Here is a 23,832-nt window from a genome sequence, read left to right as displayed (position 1 = left end):
TAGAAATTTGTGCATTAAATCTGCTGCAGAATAATAAAACAACTTTTTTTTTTCATTATTTAAAAGCCTCAAAAAGAACAGATTTCATGAATAAAACAGATTTCTGCGTAGACCACTGGTTTAAAGCCAATCTGTAGCATTTAGTTCAAAGCATAATTCATATAAGAATGACTTCTTATTTACACAGAAATTAATTCTTCCCATACATCATAAATGTGGCCTATTTTTTTTTACGTTTTCGTAAGTTTGCTTAGATTTTTTTTTAATGTATGTTTAATACTCGTCTTGGAAATAAATTCAGCTTGACATTTTTTAAATAATTTAATATGCAAAGAAACGGTTCGCACCAAAAATCTGTCATCCTTTGCTCACCCTCGAGTAGTTCGTACACAAAGGGAGATATTTTGAAAAAAAAAATACCATGGAAGTCAATGGTGACCCAAAACTGGTGACCTTTGTGTTTAAATTCATACAGATTTGGGACAGAGAATTTTTGGGTGAACTATTTCTTTAAGCAATTTATATTAAAATATAATAACAAAAATAGGGAAATGAATACAAATTTGAACTTGGCTCTGAACTTCTAAAGGACTTGACCCGTTAACTGTGGAGCTAACCAGAGGATCTCATTACCACAGAGCCCTTGAATGACGCAGTAATGGCCGGACACTTAACCCGTGATTACTCCAGCGAGATTCCCCTGCAATTACACTACAGCGAGTCAAAAGCATCTGCTCAGCCACAAGCAGTGTTCTCAGCCCCGTGCCTCGCTGCTTGTCAACTTATTACGGACATGTGTGGGCCGCCTGAAGAGCGAGCGGCCTTGAGAGCTGACGCCCGGCCAAACAACATCAGCCATCACCACCAAACAAGTCTAAGTTAAGCTCGGGAAGGACTTTACATTTTAGATGCGTGTACAGAAAGCAGAGATGGAGTTTTCTAGTGTTATGCGGTCATGCATTTTACGAAGAAAATACAATTTCGGCCTTTCAAAACTCCATGTGGTTTCTGCAGGTCGCCTGAATAAACTGAACGGTTGATACAATCGCGTTATTAAAATATGAACGTCTTATATTAGTGACACTTACTAATAAGACACGCTTACTACTTTTGTCCGGTTTTCCAGTTCAAACGTATGAGTTTATGATTAAAACAAGAACCAAACGTTTTAATACTCATCTGACAGACATTTCTTCTTATTTTAAACCCACTTAATTGTATTGTTTTTCAATAATTTAATTTTGTATTCTAGCCGTTGGTGCACAGAAAACAAAAACACTACACTTTTTATTTATTCATAATTTTTTTTTGCAATGCATGCAACATTTAAAGCAATGAATGCATGCATTTTGGCCCTGATTTTAATTGTGGAGGTAAGAATTACAATACAACTCCATAAAACTTTTAGTATAATTCAATGGTGCTGTGTCTTTGTAACTATTTATGACATTTACTGCCAATAACGGTTTCAAAGTAAACCCTTTTCTTCCTGGTAAGGTGTACGGCCAGCCGATGTTCTTTAATAACCCCAAACCTGAACGAAAACTCATCGCATGAACCAGACCAAAACACAGCCTTCGAGTCTCAGATGGAGCAAAATGTTCAAATACCAGCAAGTCCTAGTCCACGACTAAAAGCTAAAGCCTATTGGTTGTTTCGGTATGTCCCAGTCCAACTTCCTGTGTCAAAAGGAAACACATCAGCACACGAAAGAAAATAAGCAACAGCGGCATTGTTCTTTCACAGCGGCGGCTTTGAATAACTCACTGAAACGAACGAAAAACACAACAGCAGAGATATGCATAAAAGATTACAAAGAAATGCGAGAGGACTCAGACTGAAGCGGGTGAGGAAGACGCTTTGATCGCGCGATCAGGTACAGGCCCCAGCGATCACGACCGCGGGATGTCAATTACTCAGACAACCAACGACAGCAGACAGAAAGATGAGCAGAAACCAGCCAGAAATCCAATTACTCCGAGTCAACGGAAAAGCAGAGTGCGTGGTTAAAGAAATGGTTCACCCAGATACATATATTTGCCGAAGGAGCTCGCCTTCAGGTCATCCCAAACACTCGATTCATCATCGTGTCTCGGCAAGGAATGCTTTGCAGTGAATGGGTGCCGTCAGAACGAGAGTCCAAACGGCTGATAAAAACATCACGCCGCTGAACATCTGGAGAAGGCAAAGTAAGAAACAAAACCATCATTAAGGACTTTTAACTTCAAACGGTTGCTTCTAATCCTATTTTAGCCAGAAGCAATGGTTCGAAGTTAAAAACGTCTTCATGATGGATTTGTTTCGCAGCTTTTGTCTCCTCCAGATGTTGACTGCTGGATCGGAGCGCTGTGGATTATCGTGTTTTTATCAGCCGTTTGGACTCTCATGCAGACGGCACCCATTCACCGCAATACCGAGGCACTGATTCAACGCTACGTTTCCGATTCAAGGCGACTCATTTATACCTTAGATGACCTGAGGGTGAGGACATTTTCAGCAATCTTTCGATTTTGGGTGAGCTACTGCTTTAAGACAAGACAAGCGGACAGGAGGAGGTGAACAGAAAAGAGGGGGATGATGAAAGCGACACAGAAGAGAACAGAAAGACAGAACTGCCCTAAAAGAGAGTCGCGTATCAGCAGAAAAACAGACAGATGGACTTCCAGCCAGACAAACAAGCTGCATGCAGCAGAGCAGGTGAAGGGAATTCTGGGATTGTGTCCATATATACCTTCATATAGGCCCTGCAAGTCCTCTCTCTTTTTTGGCGCTTTTTTTTGGTTTCAAACACAAAGACGGAAGATTAGGAAGAACACACACACACACACAGAGAGAGAGAGAGAGAGAGAGAGAGAGAGAAAGAGAGAGAGAGGGAAAGAGAACAAATAAGAGTCTGTGTGTCAGTCATATCATGTCTGTGTGTTTCGCTTCAACTACGGGCACTTTTATGTTCCAGTGATTGATTTTTATTTTGTTTGGGGGCTTTTTTCCTCCTCGCGTGGCACAATAAATCTATTTTGCTTTTCATTTAAAGATTTAAATTTCCGAACGGCATGCTTCAGATAAAACACAATGAGGCCATGTTAATAAAAAGTCTAAGTAAACACCATCACGTTAACAGAATCTTTTGCATGCGATTTCTGTAAAGCTGCATTTGTAAAGAAGAGGTGTCAGAATATCACAAGGTTCGCATTTTGAATGCGCAGAATGCAGATTATGAAACTGACCTCAACAGAGAGAAATATGTTTCCAAACGTCGCTCCGTTGCCATTGTTAGAAGACAACTTACATAACCTCTTACTGAGCTCGGAAAAGTGGGCTCTTCGTTTCTGAAAGACCACGGGGCAAAAAGTGCCTATAGCTGAAGAAATATCTGCATATATTCAACGCTGAGGTCGCAGAGGATAAAAGGACATCCATTAAACCCATTTCAATTAAACATGTCTTTGAATGTGCGTCTCTCTTCTATAAGGCACTGGCTGAGGAGGAAAAATGGAGATGAAAATGTTAGAGCGTGCTTTCAAACGAAGCCAGGAAATCCATTAAACCCAACGACAGCTGCCAGAAGAAGAAGAAGAAGAAGAAGAAAGAAGAAGATTTTGAGAACAAAGTTTAATATTTATAGTGCTATTGGAATAATGTCATTTTCATATTAGGACGTTCACTAGGATTACGTTAATCGAGGTCTAACATTACCAGATAGTCAAGAACACCACCGTAGCAATCAGGCACAATTATGTAGTTAAAGCTGTAATGGTGTAAAATTACAATAAGGAATGTAAGAAATGTGTATTTTAATATTGCACGCACACACACACACACACACACACACACACACACACACACACACACACACACACACACACACACACGTATTTCTTCCTGTTATGTTTGCGGTGCTCTGGGCCTGAATGATGCAATGCTGCTGAATTTCACTGTCACTTCTACTCAGATGTGTTCCCCACTATTTCCACACGAGGAAATCGCTTTTGAGGTTTTGCACAAAGGTTAACGTGAAGTAACGGGTTTTCAGACGATCCAATAACAGCACAGAACTACATCAGAAATGTGGAGAGCAGATCATTCAGATAATTTGCTCGTGTTAAAACGTGTATCGCGTTTCTGTTCGAAGGCTTCGGTGTCCTGGAAAACGCACCTTCTATGTAAATCCTATATTCTCTAATCACTAAACTGAACTAATAAAACTGAATCTCTCCTGAAGAGCTGTTTTTAGGACTAGACTTCATCAGCGGCTGTGGACAGTACCTTGTTGAAGCTCCGTCCGGCCGTGTCTTTATCGTTGGGCTTGAGCTCCTGCAGCTGAGCGTCCAGGATGTCCACCAGCTGCTCCATGAGGCGCACCGAGGAGCTGACGTCCCCGGCGTACACGGGGCCCTGCGTGTGCCTCGCCAGCTCGTTCGCCAGGTTCGCTGCGTTCTCGCCGCTCCGGATCTGTCACAAACACCGTCCAGTCATACAAAAACCATGGGCTTTTTCACCAGAACATATCGCTCTGACAAGAGTCAATGATGCGTTAGTTCCACATTTTCTTAAATGTATTAATTTTTTAAATTCCATGTGGAAAATAGTATGTGTGTGTGTGTGTGTGTGTGTGTGTGTGTGTGTGTGTGTGTGTGTGTGTGTGTGTGTGTGTGTGTGTGTGTGTGTGTGTGTGTGTGTGTGTGTGTGTGTGTGTGTGTGTGTGTGTGTGTTGAGAAATTTTATGCCTGTCTATTTTAATATTCTTAAACTTGAAGCACATCATATAAGAATTAATTAAAATATATATATATATATATATATATATGTATATATATAGTTGAATATATAGTGCATCCTGCTTTTATTAGTACATATATATATATATACATATATATATATATATATAAATAAACACACACACACACACTAGAGTTTTTGAAGGAAGTTTGTTATGGTCACCATTTTTAATTTTAATCAAATAATTGAAATTCTTGTATTTAATAAAAAAAAACAGTAATATTGTGAAATATCATTACTTTTTAAAATAGCTGTTTTCTATTTGAATACACTGTAAAATGTCATTTATTCTCATAAATCCTTCTCATTTGTTGATTTGCTTCTCAATTATTGGCGCCAAGTAATTAATAACGGTTCTTATAATTAACCGTAAAGAATGACTTTTTTTGTTGCTTCACGTTCTTGTGGATATCGCCACACTTTTAGTTTTTAATAAATAGAAAATTCAAGTGTAGTTTAAACGCATTATTGCTGGATAAAAGTATTACTTGGTATTAATTAGTATTAATAGCTTCAACTCTTTCTTAAGCAGCATATAGGATGATTAGGATGATTTCTGAAGGATCGTGTGACACTCATCAGCTGCGCTTCACAGAAATAAATCACATTTTAATAGACATTCAGGTAAAGAAGAGTGCTTTTATGCTTCTTTTAAAACAGGAGAAATCTGTAATAATTTCAAAAACTGGCCCTGTTTAGGAAATCTCAGCTGTGTGATCGTTCATATCATTAAAGCATAAATATATTATATCCAACGTCATTTGCATACATAAAGCACACTCGTGCAAAATACGCTATAGAGGAAAACTAAACTGCATGACTTTTAGTTGTTGTTTGCAAAAAGACCAATCTGCCGAATGCAACCTTTGGGGCGTGAACTGTAAGCTTTACTATGATGGTTTTCAGTAAAGCTGCTTTGCAGCAACGTGAAAAGACATACAGTGACATTATAAAGGCCGTGCCTCACCTTCTGCGCCACCTGCGTCACCCAGTGAGACGTGCAGTTACTGAGATCAGGACCTTTGGGGCTCCAGATCCCATCGGCAGACGTGCAGAGGAACAGAGCGATGCCTGGAGAGACACGGGAGGACGCCTGCTCAACACCGACTTCCTCATTTACATCCCAAACGTATTCCTTCTAAGATCAAGGGCCAGATTTACTAACGGCTAGCTCCGGCGCACGTCAGTAAACCTGGCCGAAGCTAAAGCAGCGATGTATTAGACAAGGGCGCCCTTATTTTTGAGCCCTTACTGAATATGCATTTGTGGGCATTTCCCTTTAAGAAGCTGCTATTAAAATGAACCACATAATGTAATGTACTAATGTCAAATTGCTGGTATTTACACCATTAATCATGTTTGTATATATATATATATATATATATATATATATATATACACACACACACTGTTTGTTTTGGCAGTTTACCAAACTGTATTTCAACACCCCGGGTTGCCAGTTGGTGGAAAACACTGCATTAATTTTTAAGTTGCGCTCGTTCCTGTTGGTGTTTTCAATCTGAGATCATAAACGTTTTCATTTTAAGATTAAAGGACCAGATTTTCTACCAGCATGAAAACAATTAAAATGACTCCAAAACCAAAATATGCACATTCGTTACCGATAATAGAGAAACAAGACATAATATATGAAGTAATTTTGCTCGTACAGTAAATTCCTCTTGATTCGAGATTTCTTAAATTAGAAAACAAGGCAAAAACATTAAGTAAGAGAAAAAAAATTGCAAAATTGCACAGTGTGAGCCAGGCTTAACAAGGCTTAAAACCGGCCCTAATCAAATGCTAATCAAGACCGTATCTGCTGGATTTTGTAATATAATATTTATGCTATGAAAACTTTTTTATTTAAAAACAGCACCGCGTGGCATTTGCATATTAACTCGGCTACCGAATGCACATCTTATTTCGCCGCCGCTCCAAAAAGCGAAACGGCGGGCCGCACCTCGAGTGCCTTTGGGACAGGGCCGCTCCACCGTGGCTCCGCGGTGCGTCTGAGGCCAGGAGATGCCTCTCCGCTCCGTCCCGTCACAGAAGCGTCTGCTGGAGGGCGGCGGGCTGACGGCGCTGGGGTCCGGCGGCGGGCCGGGGCGGTCCACGGCCCCGGGGTCCGGCGTCACGCTGCTGTTGAGCGCCGGTCTCTGGGTGATGCTGATCGGCGTGGTCCTGATGGGAGCTGTGGATCGTCTGGGCTGCAGCGTTGATGTTATATAATCAGAGACCGTCGGGACTGTGGGAACCAGAGAGAGAGAGACGGTTCAGACAAGACGCTTCACCTCACCTTTTATCAACACAGACACTGTTTGATACGTGAAATCGTTAACCGAGTGTGTGTGTGTGTGTTTTCAGATTAATGCACTTCATTATTGAATTCAGAGACATGATTGACTAGCTCAGTTTTGACTGAAACCATAAAAAGCATATTCCCACTATAAACTAGCATACTGGCTGTTTATTAGTAGTATTAAAGCACTTAATACTTAAATTACTAACTTTTAATAAGCAGCAAATATTGACTATTGAGTTTGTTATGGTTAGTGACCTTAAAGAGTGAGCATAAAATTATTCGAAATAAAAATAATGTTGCATTTCTCATTTTTGATGTGCTAAAAGTCGATTACAATTTTACTGAAATCAAAATAAATTACCAAAAAAAAAAAAACATTACTAAAAACCAGACAAATAAAACAAAATAAAGGAAAAAAACTAAATGAAACATTTTTAATACATTTAAAAATTCTACACCTGAAATAAAGTTGAAATTAATTATAAATATCACACAGAAAAATATGAAAATATTTTAACTGAAATTAATATTCGAATTGAAAATGCTAACTTAAAAGATTAATAGATAATAAGTATATAAACGTTGCTGCTTCATGTTAGGCTAGTACGTGTTTTGGGATATAAAATGCTTTAATTTATTATACATTTTAATAATTTTATTTGTGTACCCTTATTCATTCCTTAATTTTATAATTCGTTCAATTCTACTAAAACATTGTTAAAATGCATAATATTGTGAGCTGATTGGATCATTTCCCTTCCTAATGTTCTCCATGTGTAGGCTTCGGTCTCCTTCACAACACAAACACATGAAGGTGAAACGGAGATGATAAATTGCCTGTAGACGTGTGTGTGTGTGTGTGTGTGTGTGTGTGTGTGTGTGTGTGTGTGTGTGTGCCCTGTGATGGACTTATCCCAGACTGTTTCTCTGCCTTCAGCGCGAGACTCAGGCTAGTTCCCAGCACTCCCACAACCCCACACAGGATAAACGTCAAGAAAGATGAATGGACGGATAGATTACGCTGTCTTGCAGTGCATTTAATCTGCAAGAACCCAAAGGAGAGCAGGCGCGGATACGGACGTGTCCAGGAGAGATTCTGATTCGTGTATGAATCCGTGAGCGCTTCTGAATTCTCCTCTGTGTCTGTGAGCTGCTGCATCAGACAGAGCAGCGACCGCGTGGAAATCATCCGTAATAATGAATATCACGAGAGACGAATGTGCTCAGAATCGATATCTCCGCTGCCTTTCATTGCAGACTCTGCCGGAGCCTGAAGAAAATCATTGGCAGGCGGTGAGCAGGTCCCGCCCTCCACGCGTCCGTCACGTCACGCATATAAAGAAGCTGCGCACCATCTTGCTCTCCCTGAGATACAAGGACGAACATGTTCTGGATGCTCGGGTGCGTTCTCAGTGAAATCATCATTGAAGACAGAGACGTTCGGCCCGGACGGACGAAGCTGAATTAAACATTATGATTTTTAAACGTGATAAAGTCTCTACTGCTCTCCAGCGCTGCCTTTATTAGATCAGAAATACGATAAAAAATGTGAAATGCAATTTATTATTTCTGAGAATTTTCAGCATCCAGTGTTCTAATACACTTATTTGGCACTTAAGAAAAATTTCTGATTGCCATCAATGTTGAAAACAATTGTGCTGCCCGACATTTCCACTGAAATCATGATATACTGCCAACTCTATTCAGCACTAAATGCATTAAATTGATAAAATGTGAGCTTAAAAACGGTTATAATGTTTCGAATTCAAATAAATGCTATTGTTTTAAAATCTTGTAAAAATAAATGAATAAAAAAAAAAATTCACCAGATATTAGCTGAGCAATAAATCAGCATATCAAAATGATTTCTGAAGGATCGGTGAAGACTGGAGTGATGATGCTGAAAAATCTGAAATAAATCAAAATATACTCAAATAGAAAATGCATGTTTCAAGTTGCAATGATATTTCACATTTTTGAGAAGCAGAAGACACTTTAAAAAAAAAAAAACATTTAAAAAACGTAACGTGTAATATCGTCTTTAACAAACGGCGACCGATACATGTCGATTAGCATGTCAAAAAGATGTGCTTCAGGGCTTCGTCCCACAGAAATAAAATGCAGCATGTATTTAATATGTATGTAGTATAGAATAGATGCGGCGCCCGTTCTGTACGACGTCCCTGATCAGTGATAACAAAGGAAGATGAACTGCTGCTTATCATTCTATCTGAAGCATTATAATGTTATCACAATAAAATCAACCACGGGCCTCTAAGTCCAAGGTTTTAGCTGTGTGTGTGAGAGAGAGTGTGTGTGTGTGTGTGTGTGTGTGTGTGTGTGTGTGTGTGTGTGTGTGTGTGTGTGTGTGTGTGTGTGTGTGAGCATGGAAAAGTCAGTGTGTGTGTGTGTGTGTGTGTGTGTGTGTGTGTGAGAGAGTGTGTGTGTGTGTGAGAGAGTGTGTGAGTGTGTGTGTGTGTGTGTGTGTGAGAGTGTGTGTGTGTGAGAGTGTGAGTGAGTGTGTGTGTGTGTGTGTGTGTGAGTGTGAGTGAGTGTGTGTGTGAGTGTGTGTGAGTGTGTGTGAGTGTGTGTGTGTGAGTGAGTGTGAGTGTGTGTGTGTGTGTGTGTGTGTGTGAGTAAGTGAGTGAGTGTGTGTGTGAGTATGTGTGTGTGTGTGTGTGTGAGTGAGTGAGTGTGTGTGTGTGAGTGTGTGAGTAAGTGAGTGTGTGAGTGAGTGAGTATGTGTGTGAGTATGTGTGTAAGTGTGCGTGTGTGTGTGTGTGTGTGTGTGTGTGTGTGTGTGTGTGTGTGTGTGTGTGTGTGTGTGTGTGCGCGCATGCGTGTCATATCAAACATCCAATAGCAGTTTCATGGTGAATAGATTTTAGAAAGCTGAAGACAGAGGCTAAAGTGTGTTTTGTACTAAATTTTAAGAACATTAATAGATGACTCAAAGCACTTTCCATCATTTCCACAGATAAAATAAACAAGGTCAGATCTGGTCTATTGTGTTTTTAAACTTTAGCAACACTCCCGCAATAAAAAAAAAACTGAAAAAAGGGCTGCCAAAACACAAAACCAACAACCTGAAACACGGCGCTTGATCAAACTAAAAGAGCTCCTGCCACCGAAGCTCTGGAGTGATGAGCGTGTCACAGCTCACAGAGATAAAGGCACAATATTTACTGGCAGATTAAAACGGAACAAGACGGAAAGTGTATAACCCTTCACATTAAAGCGCTTGATGATAATTATTTGTAGTGAAAACTCCTCATGCTTGCCGCATGCTCCATTTTATCCATCAGTAAAATAAACAGAATTATAAAACTATATTTGTAAAGCTTGCTTATTTTTTTCAATAAAAAATGCTAATGTAGCTCAAACTATTCTGTTCTATATGCAAAAAATATATATCTAGACCCCGACTAAAGACCGTGCTATTGGCCGATGCTTTTACTTGAACGTTTATCAAAAGCAAATTAAGTTCGAGGCGCGCATTTACTCAGGTCTGCTTCACTGTTTAAGCTTAATCAATAACCGAGCAATTTTCATCCGACTAAATATAGCTTCAAAACATCAATAGCCAAAACAAATAAACAGGAGTGCGTTGAGAACCGAACTGCAGAGGACTTATTTAATAAAGCTGCTAAAGCTTTCCAGACAAGAGCAGTAAGTCATTTTTTTCTCGGTCTTATTGCCGTTTGATGATTATTGATGACATTACAGACAGCAGCGAGTCTAATAGGCTTCATTTACTACACTAATGCACTAATGATCTATTTTGACACATCAGTAATTTTGTCCCATCTGTTTACAATCCCTCCAGACATAACCCACTGTTTACATTCATTCTGCGCTAGGCCTATACAAACACTACTAATGCAAATGCACTTTTCCTGGTAACGTACCGCGGGTGAGCAGATGAGCAGTGCTAGCTGGGTAGATTGTAGTCCCTCACTGATTACAAATGATTCGACAAAAATTAGAGTTGGTGTTACTCAGTTCGGCATGTGTGCGTTAGTTACACTGCAAGTGATATGAATTTGTGCATTATAATACGTTTTAGAGATAAAGCGTAGCAATACATGGTTAAATGATTCAGTGAGCAATGGTTCAAATAATTATTATAATGCATCCAGTAATTATAGCCGCCTGACTAACTGATGGCCTGTGCAAAAATAAATAAGTAACTTATATAAGTAGTGGGTTTATTTAAAAAGTAAAACGTTTTAAGGCATCCTTGTTGCAAGCGCTTGTATGCATAAGTAGCAAATCCCAAACCATATGGAAAATAGATGTAGTATATTATTCAGTATTTCACAAGAACAACGTAAAATAAAGTGCAACAAAAAAAGAAGAATCAATGCTTATGATGATAACACGCAATCGTATAATCCTTAAAAAGCAACTAATCGGTTATTTTAAATGCATAAGTACTTTATCATCATCATCATCATCCTCCAGTACTGCCTGTCAGTCAGCGTGGTTCATGTATGAAGTATATACTGCTTCACAGATGATGCCTAGGTAGGAGATGTGGACGGGAAACGCTGTAGTAGAACGTAAACCAGCGTTTGATTGAAGTCAGTGCTTCTGATGCTGCAGAATGGCACCATTGCTACAGCGATTTTTACTTTAGCATTGATTTGGTAATAAAGCAGCAGCACTTGAGGACTGCAGCATTAAACGGACGTGGGACCAGATTAGATGTCAGCTGAGAGGAGCAACGCCTGCTTGTATTGGCTTTCACCCATTTCATCTCCTTCCTCGGCGGGAATATAATGCAACTGGATGAAATGAAACCCGAGGGAATCATCGCATTACGGTAATAAGATGATACGGCGGAGAGATTATTCAGGAAAGTGTGTACACTAAACCGGCTTTGAGGACGATTTTGTCCTTATTCTTCTGTCCTTATTGTCCTTATTTCGCTGTGAACCCTTGCTTTAAAGTTCAAGGGAGGATCACGGAAATGCTGGCAATAGTGAAATGAAATCAATTGTATTGAGCAGCTGTACTCTTAAATCAGTCTGAGATCAGTCGGTCTTACCGGCACATGTCACAGGTCTGGGTAAAAACAGCCTGATGCACCGATGTTAACAATCTTTAGTCGGATAATGAACATTACAAACTTCACCGGTAGCCTTGAGGTAAGGTAACAACATCATTCTGTATTAATGCATAACGCAAGCAAGTCCAATTTTATGTCCAATTCGGGCGACTCGAGTGCAGGAAGACTACACACGGTACGTGATAAAAGAAAGGCATTGAAACTATACACGACGCAGAATTATAGTGTTACATAACTTTTTGCCTTTGTTAATGTTCTTAATCCAAGAAGGTCAGATATTTAGTTGATCTCGTTTCTGGTTGACATTTCAAAGTCACGCTTCATTTCTTCTTCATAAATAATAAGACATAGAGCATCTGTCCATCGATCTATTTGAGTGTCACATGATTCTAAAAAAAAAAAACCTATGGCAAATAATTCATTTTTTTTATTGATTTAGCGCTGTCCTGTGCTGCTTCTTTTGGCCAAAAAAAAAAAGTTGCTGTGAAAATCATAAAGGCATGTTGAATATATATGAATATATGAATGTTTATAAATCTGCTAGAACCATTTTCATTTGTCATATGTCAAAAAACTGAGATTTAAAAAATAAATAAAAAAAGTTGGTTCTGACCTGTACACTATTTTAGGTTGCCAGTTATAACCAAGTATAACAAGGAGGTTTACAGTACATTACCCTGTATCTATTCCCCCTATTTTATTTATTTTTTTTTACATTTTTGGACCAAACGGTTAGAAAACGCTGGACACGCTTCCAAACCACCAATCTGGAAAATTTCTGGTTTTGTTTCTGCATTTAACAAAATCAACTGATTCTGATCCAGATCTGTCTGAACAGCCCAGTGTGCAACAACACCAGTAGAAGAGGACCCTCAAAACAAAAAAGCGTGTTTTCTTCTGATGGTTTGCTGAGACAATTAGCAGTCACAGCTAAATTAAGAAGGTTCACTTTCAATTAATGTCTTAATTGGTTGACGGTTTAATCACAGATATTATACTTCACTAAGACATTCACACTGAACAAATGTGAATGAGAGGCTGAATGAGAGCAATATTGTTCCTAAAAAGCAAAGCAGATTTCAAATAAAGCATAGTAGAGTGAAATCTATGTCAAAGGTACTCAGACAGTATACTATTTCTGGTGGATTTTCAAAGTATGCATCTGTGACTGATTTTTCAGCCAATATTGTGCATAATCCCTTGCGGTATGGAAGCGGTTCAGTTTGCAATGGTTTCCTAATGTAGTGGGGGTTTTTTGGATGTTGTAGATGTCTTAACCTAATCCTTGGGTTAGTTCATACTCCAAAAATGTATTTTTTTTTTTTACCATTTCCCCAGTGCTGCAGTACTTAGTGCTGTGTTTTTTTTACTACTACTACTACTACTACTACTACTAACTAAACCGAGTGTAAATTATTGACACTCATAATTTAAGTTTTACACATTTACCTCCAATTTTGTGACATAGGTTCAACTTTGCTTTAGAAATAAAAAAAAAAGAAAGAAAATGGAACTACTTTTGCCTTATCTGTTCTGATCTAATCTGTCCATATCTGTTAAAATGTTAAAAAATGTTGGAAATTTTAAGCAGGGGTGGAATATTTTCCCATAGTCAAAAAACTACTGGCTGGCATGAATAATAAAAAAAAGCCAAGAATTGGCCGATATATCATCCTTGTCAATATATCAGTCAGCCTCTAAATGTACACAGTTGCATCCTAAACTGCAAAACGTAAATAATACATTTTGATGAAAACAAGTACCACATTACGACCTTTCATGCAGTGTTTAACGTTGTTGTCTCTCAAAGTCAACTAGGAATCATTGAAACAAGCCGTTTCATGTTAACATCAACAGGAAATATCAGCATATTGCCCGCCCACTTTTGAAGCCGAGTTGGAAAAAATTAATTGTTGAGTGAAAGTTGAGCAAATAAGGTAAAAATAAATGCATATAAGAAAATGAATGTGCATTTTTTGTCGTTACAATGCATGTCAGCCTGTTGTTGAAGGCTTCATTATCAATAATCGGACAGTAGGTGGCGCTTATAAACACTGCCAAGCGTCATACGGAGGTAAGACAAAGATGCCATTGAAAGCATGCTTTCTTCGTGAAACACCATTCGATTCTTCACCTCAGCAGCCCTTTAGCAACCGGACTCACCTTGCGTCCACTTAAACGTTCTTCTTTGGCGAAGTGGAAAACAAAGAGAGCGAGCGAGTGAGAGAAAATAAATACGGAGGTAAACTGCTTGTCAATGGGCGAGCTTGCCTCATTGCTTTATTTTGACATCTCCTGGCTCATACCTCTACAATTTTCTTTTTATTATGCCAGGCAATTTCACCGCCTGGCAGGAGGAGGAATCGGAGCATTGTCCGTCAGAGCTTTCAGGAAAAGTAGCCTCAATTAGCTGTCATTTCAGTCAGTGTCACTGAAATCGCCCTCAGCGGAGAAATCAGAACGCAAGGACGTATAGCCTATCAAAGACGAGAGCACTCAACGGCTCACAACGATTAAGAATAACATGACTCCAGAGAGAAGAGCAATCCTGAATGGTCTGCTGAGAAATTGGGATTTCAAGAGGAAAAGTGGTGAGATTGCTAAACAAATCTGTCACATAATTGACGCCGACTTGTGCTTATTACTGCTCTGGATGCTTCACTGAATAAAACCTGGAGAAAAAAAGACTGGCTAAGCGGTGTCGGTTCCTTTCTATCAGGCTAAAAGCAGGAGTTGCCAAATGCAAATGTAGTCTTTGTCCAAAGTGTCCTCCAGCTGGAGTTTTCTGCTGGTTGCCATTTGGAGGTGGGTTTATTACACGCTGGTGGTGTCAAAACAGTAATTTAGCATCAGCGTGTGTTTGTGCTGTCTGGGCAGCACCAAAGTGCCAATTCTTTTGGTGCTTCCAGGATCTCAATGTCTAAAAACACAAAACCAAGTTAAAAAGAAAACAAAAGGAAAACACGAGTGTTCAGAAGTGATTCCACTACTGGTGACTGAAATGCACGTTGGTGCGAATGACCCCAGCTTTGGGCCAATATAAAAAAAACGTCAGACACATTTACTGTACACTCACAATCAATAGTTTCTTCAAATGTCTCCAGCCTGGCATTTTCTAGTCCGTGCAGCGCCTGAGAACCCTCGAGGGAGAGTTTATCTGTAGGGTTTCAGCTCCACTATTGATTAAATGACTGAATATCGGTTTCCGTTGTCGACTGAGAGTCAACTTCCCCGTCATCCCTAGCAGTAATACGTGATTGAGACGAATGAGGACTCTATCAGGTCATCTGAGGGAAACGAGAGTATATAGGCTTTTAGTACATCTGGAAACTTTCTTTTATAACCACTGACGATCGCAGATGTTGAGAAATTAATAATGCATAAGTATGCGTCTGATCTTTTACAATGTTTTATGAAATATGATATTCAGCTAAACGTTAGTCAATGTGATGAGTCTTAGTTGGCTCAAACTGTATTAGTCGGTCAGAGCCCATGATGGACAGATCATTAATGGTTGGTGCTTTGGATAATTACAGTATATCGAGCAGGAAATTCAAACTTTGGCCTATCGACCTCAAATGTGGCTTATTATTTAAAATGTAAACATGAATAGGCTATATATTAAATGCCCCCTAGTATATGCATTTAAGTTACTGAATAGCCAACTAATAATTATCGATTAAAATCTTTAAATCGAGGCAGCCCTAATAAATAAGCAGTTTATAATAAAACTCACACAAGTTGCCTCAAATCTCCAAGTATGAGCGACTGCAACAGGAATGCTTAAAGATCAACAATCAAACTTCATTAAAATCTTCTTTCTAACTGACTAAACCGATAGCAAAGATCCGAAGTACTAGTCTTTTCCTACTTCTACAAATGGATTTAGAGCCTGCCAACTTCCAACGTCTATAAACTGAAACCCGTGCCAAGCAACCAATGGGAAACATTCGGTAGATTAACATCTGCATCTCTTCAGCCGTTGATAATAGACCACATACTGTAGAGATAAACTGCTACCGCTTCCAGATCTACCTGCACTTTACCATTCAATCTTAATGGACCTCAAAAACACTTACACTATAATTTTACAGTTCAATAAACGCAGTAATGTAGCCACTTAATTGCTGGCATTAAATTTAGACTACGCTTCCTGCCTGTGTTGGGGGTAATGCATTAAAATGTACGCAATGAGACTACTTTTTCCAAGTAACTTGTCAAGCACCTTACATTCATTTCAAATTTACAAGAAAATATTGCTTTGTCAAGTAAGCAACACGAGTACCTTTTTTTCATTTATTGAATGGTAGCACAGCTGAGGTTTGTTTGAGCCGCACTCTCGACTGTACAGACGTGAATTTACATTTCCCTTCAGCCTGAGGCTCGTTCATTTCACATTCGGAGCCAGATTTGCTAACAGCTTGCACCGGCGTCTTTTGGTGTACCGTTTTGCGAATTTGCACCGAAAAGTCATAGACGCGGTTATTTCCGTGCATGATTTTATTGAATATGCATTTCAAGGAGTTTCCTTTTCAAAACTGATGGGAGCAAACACACAACGTGTTTCACTAACGTTTGCGCTCGTCAAATTCCAGGCATTTTCGCCATTATTTGTTGCCCAAAAAAGGCTATTGCGGTGTCAAAAGGCTAAAACTATTACGGCTTGCAATTTATTGTTAGGTAGGAGGAGAACAGAGAGCGTGTGGTAGAAGGAAGAGGATTTTTCCACATGTATTACGTTTACTTTGAATGCCACACATTATCATTCGCCAAGACACGTTATTTTTAATTCGCTTCAGGAGATAAAAGACGACTTGGAACCCTTAACTGAGAGTCGTGTAACACCAGCTCCATCAACACTTTTAGCAAACCTTAATTTTTAGTCCCCCGTTTCAACGTACTGTGGTTCCTTTTTCTTCATTCTTTATTTGCGACAGCTCTAATTAGCACTAAGTTAATGAGATGTTGTGTCTGTGTTCTATCATTTGCTCATTGTTAGTAAATCACCCACAGAAATGTCCACGCCCGCCAGCGCTCTTTTGGTATTGCTCTCTCACCCTAATTTGCCCCGTTTAGTAAAACTGGCTCTTACGGAGCAAGGGCTTTCACATTTGCCAAAAATGCATTTCATTTTTTTTTTTTAAACAAACAAGCAAACCTAGCCCGGATGAGAAAAAGTAATGCAAAAGCAACAAAATAATGTAACTCTTTACTATTTTAGGGAGTAACGCAATCCTGTAATACACTATTTCTTTAAAGGTACTTTCCCCGACACTGCTGCCAGTTTTTATTCTCCATTATCCAACATCAAATGGACCTTTTCTTTCCTTGCCACAGTTACCTACGGCTTCCACAACAGGATACTGAAAGGTACTACGCAAAACTCTTTTGAAGTACTATGGCATGATTTTTAATTAATGCAAGCTTAGGGGTGATGACAATTCGCTGTTGTGATCTGTGACGCCCGAGCCGCAAACCGTTTCAGGTGCTTCGTTCTGATTTATGAACCGGTCGATGAGGAGAAACACCTGCTTTGTGGAATCTCTTCAAAGATTTAAAGCTTCAGACCCCACACAGGCATTACATTTCCACTTATCACCACAAACTAACAGGTGTCAAACGCTCCATTGCTAAACGACAGCATTAGCAGGTTGACTGGTGAGTTCCTGTGAATAGCCGCGGGCACATAAAAACCAGACAGATTGGTGCCCGAGCCAGAGACTCCATTTAGAAACGCTGATGTATGTGTGCTAAAGACCAAAGAGAGTGGAAATGTGGCTTATTAACTTCGGGACTGACACTGCCTCTAGGAATACACTGCGAATGTGAAGCAGGAGAATGAAAAACAGGCAAACAGTGAGGAGGCGGAGGGGAAAAAAAACAGAACAATACTCCCTTTTTTCTTGCTCGCTGTTCTCAGTTCTGTTTGCTGCGAATGCTTCGATTCAACTCAAAATGTGTTATGTTGAAACTTAAAACACACAGAGGCACCCTTGTGAGATATTCCCAGAGGACAGTGGCCTTTAAAACCACATTTTATTCTCTTATTAAGCTGAAAGGGACCAAAACTAGCTTTAAGTAAGCTATATTTTATGGCTTCATGCATTAAAACATAATTAACATAACGAATGTCATTCAGCGCTAGCTATAGGCTCTTAGTGCCTTTAGATCACCCATTCATATATTTCACAGGCAATTTAAGTTCTGAGGGAGATTAAATGTCTTCCTCTTTACCTAAGTCCTAGCAAAAGACATTTCCGTTGGATTTCGGATTTTTACCTTTTTTAAGACAAAATGGTCAGCGTGCATCGCTTAAAACGGCTTTAAATTGTCAACTTGAGATGTTAAAGTGTCAGGATTTAATGCATTTTATTACAGTCTTAGTAGCGTCTCTTTCAAGAAAGAGCCATCAATGAGTTTAAACATGCATCTGCTCTCTTGCTCTCTTTTCTGAATGCAATGCTTCACCGATGAGTCATGAGACACTTTCGCTCTGCGCTCTTTTGACATCTTTAGCTCGAAACGCATTGATTGTACCAACATTCAACATGAACAGCAAAAATACATGCTTTAACCACTGTGATGATGCATTTCCACAGTTCCTCCTAAAACAATTGGTTCACATTCTCATACGTCAATATAAGCACGTATACATCCAAGACTATACTTTGCGATACGCTACCTTTGTATCACAACACATTTAAAACTTCAGCAAGTGTGTTCGTAACACAACAGCTGAGGGAGTGATGGTAAATTTGACATCTTTCTCTCATCAGAAAGCTGTAATCAATCCTTCATGGAAAACGCTATCATGGAATTTTTCTGCTGGAGAAAATGCCAATGCGAAAAAAGTCTCCTGTTCGTCATTATAGAGGTTTATGCAACTACGACGACTTCCAAGAGAATCCCGTAAACGTCCATTAAAGAGATGCTCCACCCAAAAAAGAACATTGTGTCATCATTTACTCATCCTTATGCCATCCCAGATGTATATGACTTTCCTTTCTTCTGTGGAATAGCAATGCAGTTTCATAGAAAAGTAACGGGTAACACTTTATTTCGATAGTCCACTTTATATATTCAATTAAGAGTAACTTTGTAATTACATGTCAACTAGCAGTCATTAGCGCATTAGCAGACTGTTTGCTTAACACTTTATTTCAATGGGTCCACAACATACTACGTACTGACTATCAGAAACTTTGAAAGTATATGCCAACTTATTTTATTAACCCTAAACCTACCCTAAGAGTTACTCTGAGAGTTAGCAGACATGTAGTTGCAATTTAATGAATTAGTTGACATGTAGTTACAAAGTTAGTAAGTTAGTAGAAGTGGACTATCAAAAAAGCAATGGAAATAATGGTATCCATTATATCCCCAGTTGATAAATCAATATCACATAATGAGAAACGGCCACAAAAAAATTAACATATGACCTTGTAAACTTGAAAACGATTGTAATTTTTCTCAAACACACCTATTGTTTTGCCTCAGAAGACAATAGCATGGATTTAGCTGGTCATATCTGGCTGGTAATAACTGGGTTTTAACCCGTTTTTAGCTGGTCAGGCAGGGAGATGAACTTAAACCAGCTAAAGGGGTCGTATGGATTACCACCATTTCTTTTTATGTGAAACTTTAACTTTCAGGGATCCATATACTGACATTATGTGGACACATACATCTGGGTGTAGTCACATACATGTTTGGGTGGAGTATCCCTTTAAGGCCTGTCACGCCGAATGCGAAGTGAAAAACGAGGAAGCCAAATGGCAGATGAATGGTTTTTTCACACCAGAGTGGAACGAATATGCTTCAGGTTGAAGGAAGCACAAAATCCCTGCTCGTACAATAGAGGGTGCAACACGAACCTTTCACCTATGAGATCAGAGCAGTCCAGACAGAACGGAAAATCCTCATTACCTTCTACCTGCTGGGTTGTGTGGACAGGAACTGGAATACCTTACAAATTTATCCAATGTACCTATCCAAACTCTTCAAAATCAAATATTATTTGATGGTCCATCTCTTCACTGGAAAGCAAAAAACTGGCATGCCCTCTGTACAAATTAACAAATGTTCATACGGTATATCCATATTTGTTTTGCACGTATTATTGTGTTTTGCATTAATAGTCTGTCATTAAAAATTGCCTCTTGCTTCAACAATTTGTTTGGACCATCTAGACAGATTTGTTCACTTTGTCCTCGAAATAAATAAATAAACAGACTGGAATAACAAAAAGGACAAAGAGAAGACTAAATGAGTTAGAACGTCAAATTAGACACGCTAAGATCCATTTATTCTTCATTTAGCCCAATATTTTTTTGTCCGTCTTGATTTGAACAGATGCATTTCCATTTCGCATTTGTTACAAAAAAGGCTCCAAAAAAACGACGACGACACTAAGACTTGCTCCCTAACATTGTTATACAGATTTCATTATCGAACAAATTTGTGTGAAATGACAGGAGATGATTTCTAGCTAGAAATGGAATACAAACAGAAATCTTGTTGTGTAGATATTGACAAGTTTGACACATTGGGGAAGCTCAGTCGCCTATTGTGGTTTGAGCACGCTTCTCATTTCACACTGATTCCCTTATAAATCATACGTGCTTCATATCGCTCTGTGCCCTCGTGGAATTAGAAGAATTGTAAAGGAGGATTATTACGAAGGATTTAAGACTCACTGTTCCTCGGCTCGCTGTAGCGTTTCAGAGTGTTGTTACAGCAGTTAAAGGGCACAACGGTGTCCCCGATACTCTTTTAAAAGCTAGAAATTGTGCTAACATGTAATTACCCAAAGTACAACTCACAGTTGAGGCTTAATACGCAGCTCATAAAGTCTGGTAATGAGATTTAATGGCTCCCACGGACGCATCTCGCGTCATCAGTTTCGGATGGTGTAAATTCTACAGATGCTTTGCGGGAAGGTATTGCTTTGGGGCTTCACTGCGTTCCCCGTGAATATTAATGCTAGCAACTCATTTTATCAGGCTTAGAGATTTCATTCCCTGCTAAAGAGACTCTATTTACGTTTTCAAAATGCTATTGCATTCAACACCGAGAACTGATATAACCGTTAATATTGGGCACTTAGAAGAAGTAGTGTTATATATGTAACATTAAATTACCTGAGGTTTATTGGCAACAAACAAGCTCACTGGTGTGAAGCTATGCTACTGTAAACAGGAATGTCTAATTATACTTTCATTAACACAGCAGATGTCCTAGTTTAAGCTCTGGTTTTATAACAGCAGTGACGGAAATTAACATTCCCATTAAGGGACGATTTTTTCCCCCTTAAGTTGATTTCCAGGGACATTTTTACCTTTATAATGGCTTTTTACAACCTTATTAAATGTATCTGTCATCTGTCAATTTTTTTACAATTTAATTTAATTTAGTTCCAATAATAAAACACTATAAGACTGCTACCATTCAAATTGAATCAGCATTAACACGGCAGCATTTAGGTGCAATTACAGGAGCTCTTTAATGCAGCTCTCATTAACAGAACATCAGAGATCATCATAAAATAAAAAAGCAATTAAAGTCAAGGTGAGTCGCTGTGTTTATGGGCGAGCCATTGAATCCTTCACCTGATAGTTTAAATAGAAACGTGAATGTGAAAAACAAACATCTAACTTTATTAATTAATCAGATTTACATTTAGTAAATTAAACGGTGAGATTAGAATTATTATTTTGATCAGCTTTCTAAAAGAAATTGTGGATTATTGGGGGGAAAAAACAAGGGTACCAATATTTTTCAAGTATCATATCTCATTCTGTGGTTCAGATTTTGCACCGGCCTCTCTCGTTTTCAACTCAGCGGCTCTTTGTTTTGACCGAGGGTGATGTCCCAGAGGTATAACCATGCTAAACGCCAGCTCGCTAACTAGTTCGAATTCTACACAACAACACTATAAACGTGGCAACTTGCTGCAACCACTCCACAACCAAAAACAGGATATAGCAGCTGGACAAATGTTTAAAGATATGATGTAAACATGCAAGAATAAACGAAGCAAGCCTGGAATTTCCTGAGAAATTCAAGCCAATAGCTCAAGATTTAAATCAATACTGCAGACAGGCAAAAAACTCAAAAATCGCTGGCTTCTCAATGGCAATTCAAAACCACCCCAAATTTGCTGCTCTGCCCTGATCACCCACCAACGGCAATTATAATAATTCAGATGTTAATTACATTTACATGTGACTGTCAGAGTGAAAATAGGCTGAACGCATGCATTCCCTGTCATGCATGGTGGGCCGGTTAAAATTTGGTGTGTCGGTTTAATTGTGGCTTGAAGGGGGGGAAAGAGGATCTAGGAATTTCAAGGCTCGACCTTTGCATGCGCACGGCCGAGGACAGCAGACAGAAATGGAAACAATCAAACCTATTTAAAAGGGGCAGTGCTGCTAAAGCACAGCAGGCAACGGTGTCACCACTCACCATAGTTTTTATGGAGTTATTTTTGCGTGCACACACAAGGGGATATTTTGAGAAAATAAAAGTACTTTACATACATGGCAACTGGGTTTTGAGCATTCGACTCTAACACATCTCCACATCTGAACGCAATTCTGAGGTCTCTGTGACTGCAGTACATGCGCAAGCTCTCTCTGGCTTTCTCTCCTCATACATACTCTGTGTGCTCGGAGCTTTCTCTGCTCACATGCTCAACGGCGCATAGCTTTTGCACCAGATTTTCAGCCTATGAGGGATGAGAGGGAAATATTGATGACTGGGTACGTTTTTTCAGAAACAAAGTGTCACATCGCCCTTCTTTGCAAAAAGATACATGGTTTCACAACACTATAATTCTTTGCACGTGCACGCCTTTGCATGCACAGGGTATTGGCACAAAAATAACAGCACTGGGTTGCCGTTTAATTATTCTTCTTGCTAACAAAAGAATGTCGTCTAATGGCTCACAATCACTATTGATAGTTCTTGACTGATCATTTCTCCTCTGGAAAGTCATTTCTAAAGACTTGCTGTGAATGATACATGCATTTGGCCATGCAATGGACTATGGCTTTCACACATTTCCGAATAAAGGAAATACAACTAGCTGAGACTATAGGCTTTGTTAAGCAGGGTCAAAGCTAAGCGTAACACATACTTAACGCATGCAGTTAGAGGTCTACGCTTAAGCCTTTTAGTGCAACCAATGATTAATGCATATTTTCATGCACATGCTACAGCAACAGTCACAAGTGTAAATTTTTTTGAAAATAAAACGTATACATCATCAGACAGCTTTGTTAGTATAGGACAATACTTGGCTGAGATGCAACCATTTGAAAATCTGGAATCTGATTTAAAAAATTAAATACTGATCAAATAACCTTTAAAGTTGTCCAAATGAAGTTCTCAGCAATGCATATTACCAATCAAATTTATGGTTGGAAACTCACAAAATATCTTCATGGAACATGATCTTTAATTAATATCCTAATGTTTTTTGGCATAAAAGAAAAATGTATACTTTTGAGCCATACAATGCATTTTTGGCTATTGCTACAAATATACCCCAGCGAATTACCACTGGCTTTGTGGTCCAGGGTCACATATACGCCTTTTCCTTTACCACACACCAAATGATATTGAAACGGTCTACATTTATTGAAAATCCAATTCCCTAGGAAATTAATCAGAAAAC

The 23,832-nt window shown here is 39.0% G+C and overlaps 1 protein-coding gene across 8 annotated transcripts in view; it reads right to left on the bottom strand.

The window, feature by feature from the left end:
- The window catches only part of LOC122323258 (adhesion G protein-coupled receptor L2-like), a 95,764-nt gene that overhangs the window by 31,504 nt on the left and 40,428 nt on the right, over positions 1–23,832 (bottom strand). For 5 of the 8 annotated variants that reach the window (XM_043217015.1, XM_043217007.1, XM_043216955.1 and 2 more), the window contains 4 exons: positions 6,743–7,027; positions 5,747–5,850; positions 4,267–4,452; positions 2,732–2,770 (listed from right to left, as the gene is read on the bottom strand). In XM_043217015.1, the coding sequence (XP_043072950.1) occupies positions 2,732–2,770; positions 4,267–4,452; positions 5,747–5,850; positions 6,743–7,027 (614 nt within the window). The remainder of the gene's footprint in view (positions 1–2,731; positions 2,771–4,266; positions 4,453–5,746; positions 5,851–6,742; positions 7,028–23,832) is intronic. The other 3 variants (XM_043216974.1, XM_043216985.1, XM_043216999.1) reach the window with 1 other exon arrangement.

This window comes from Puntigrus tetrazona, chromosome 2 (assembly GCF_018831695.1).
Source record: "Puntigrus tetrazona isolate hp1 chromosome 2, ASM1883169v1, whole genome shotgun sequence".
Taxonomy (NCBI): domain Eukaryota; kingdom Metazoa; phylum Chordata; class Actinopteri; order Cypriniformes; family Cyprinidae; genus Puntigrus; species Puntigrus tetrazona.
This window is presented reverse-complemented; position numbering and strand designations above follow the sequence as displayed.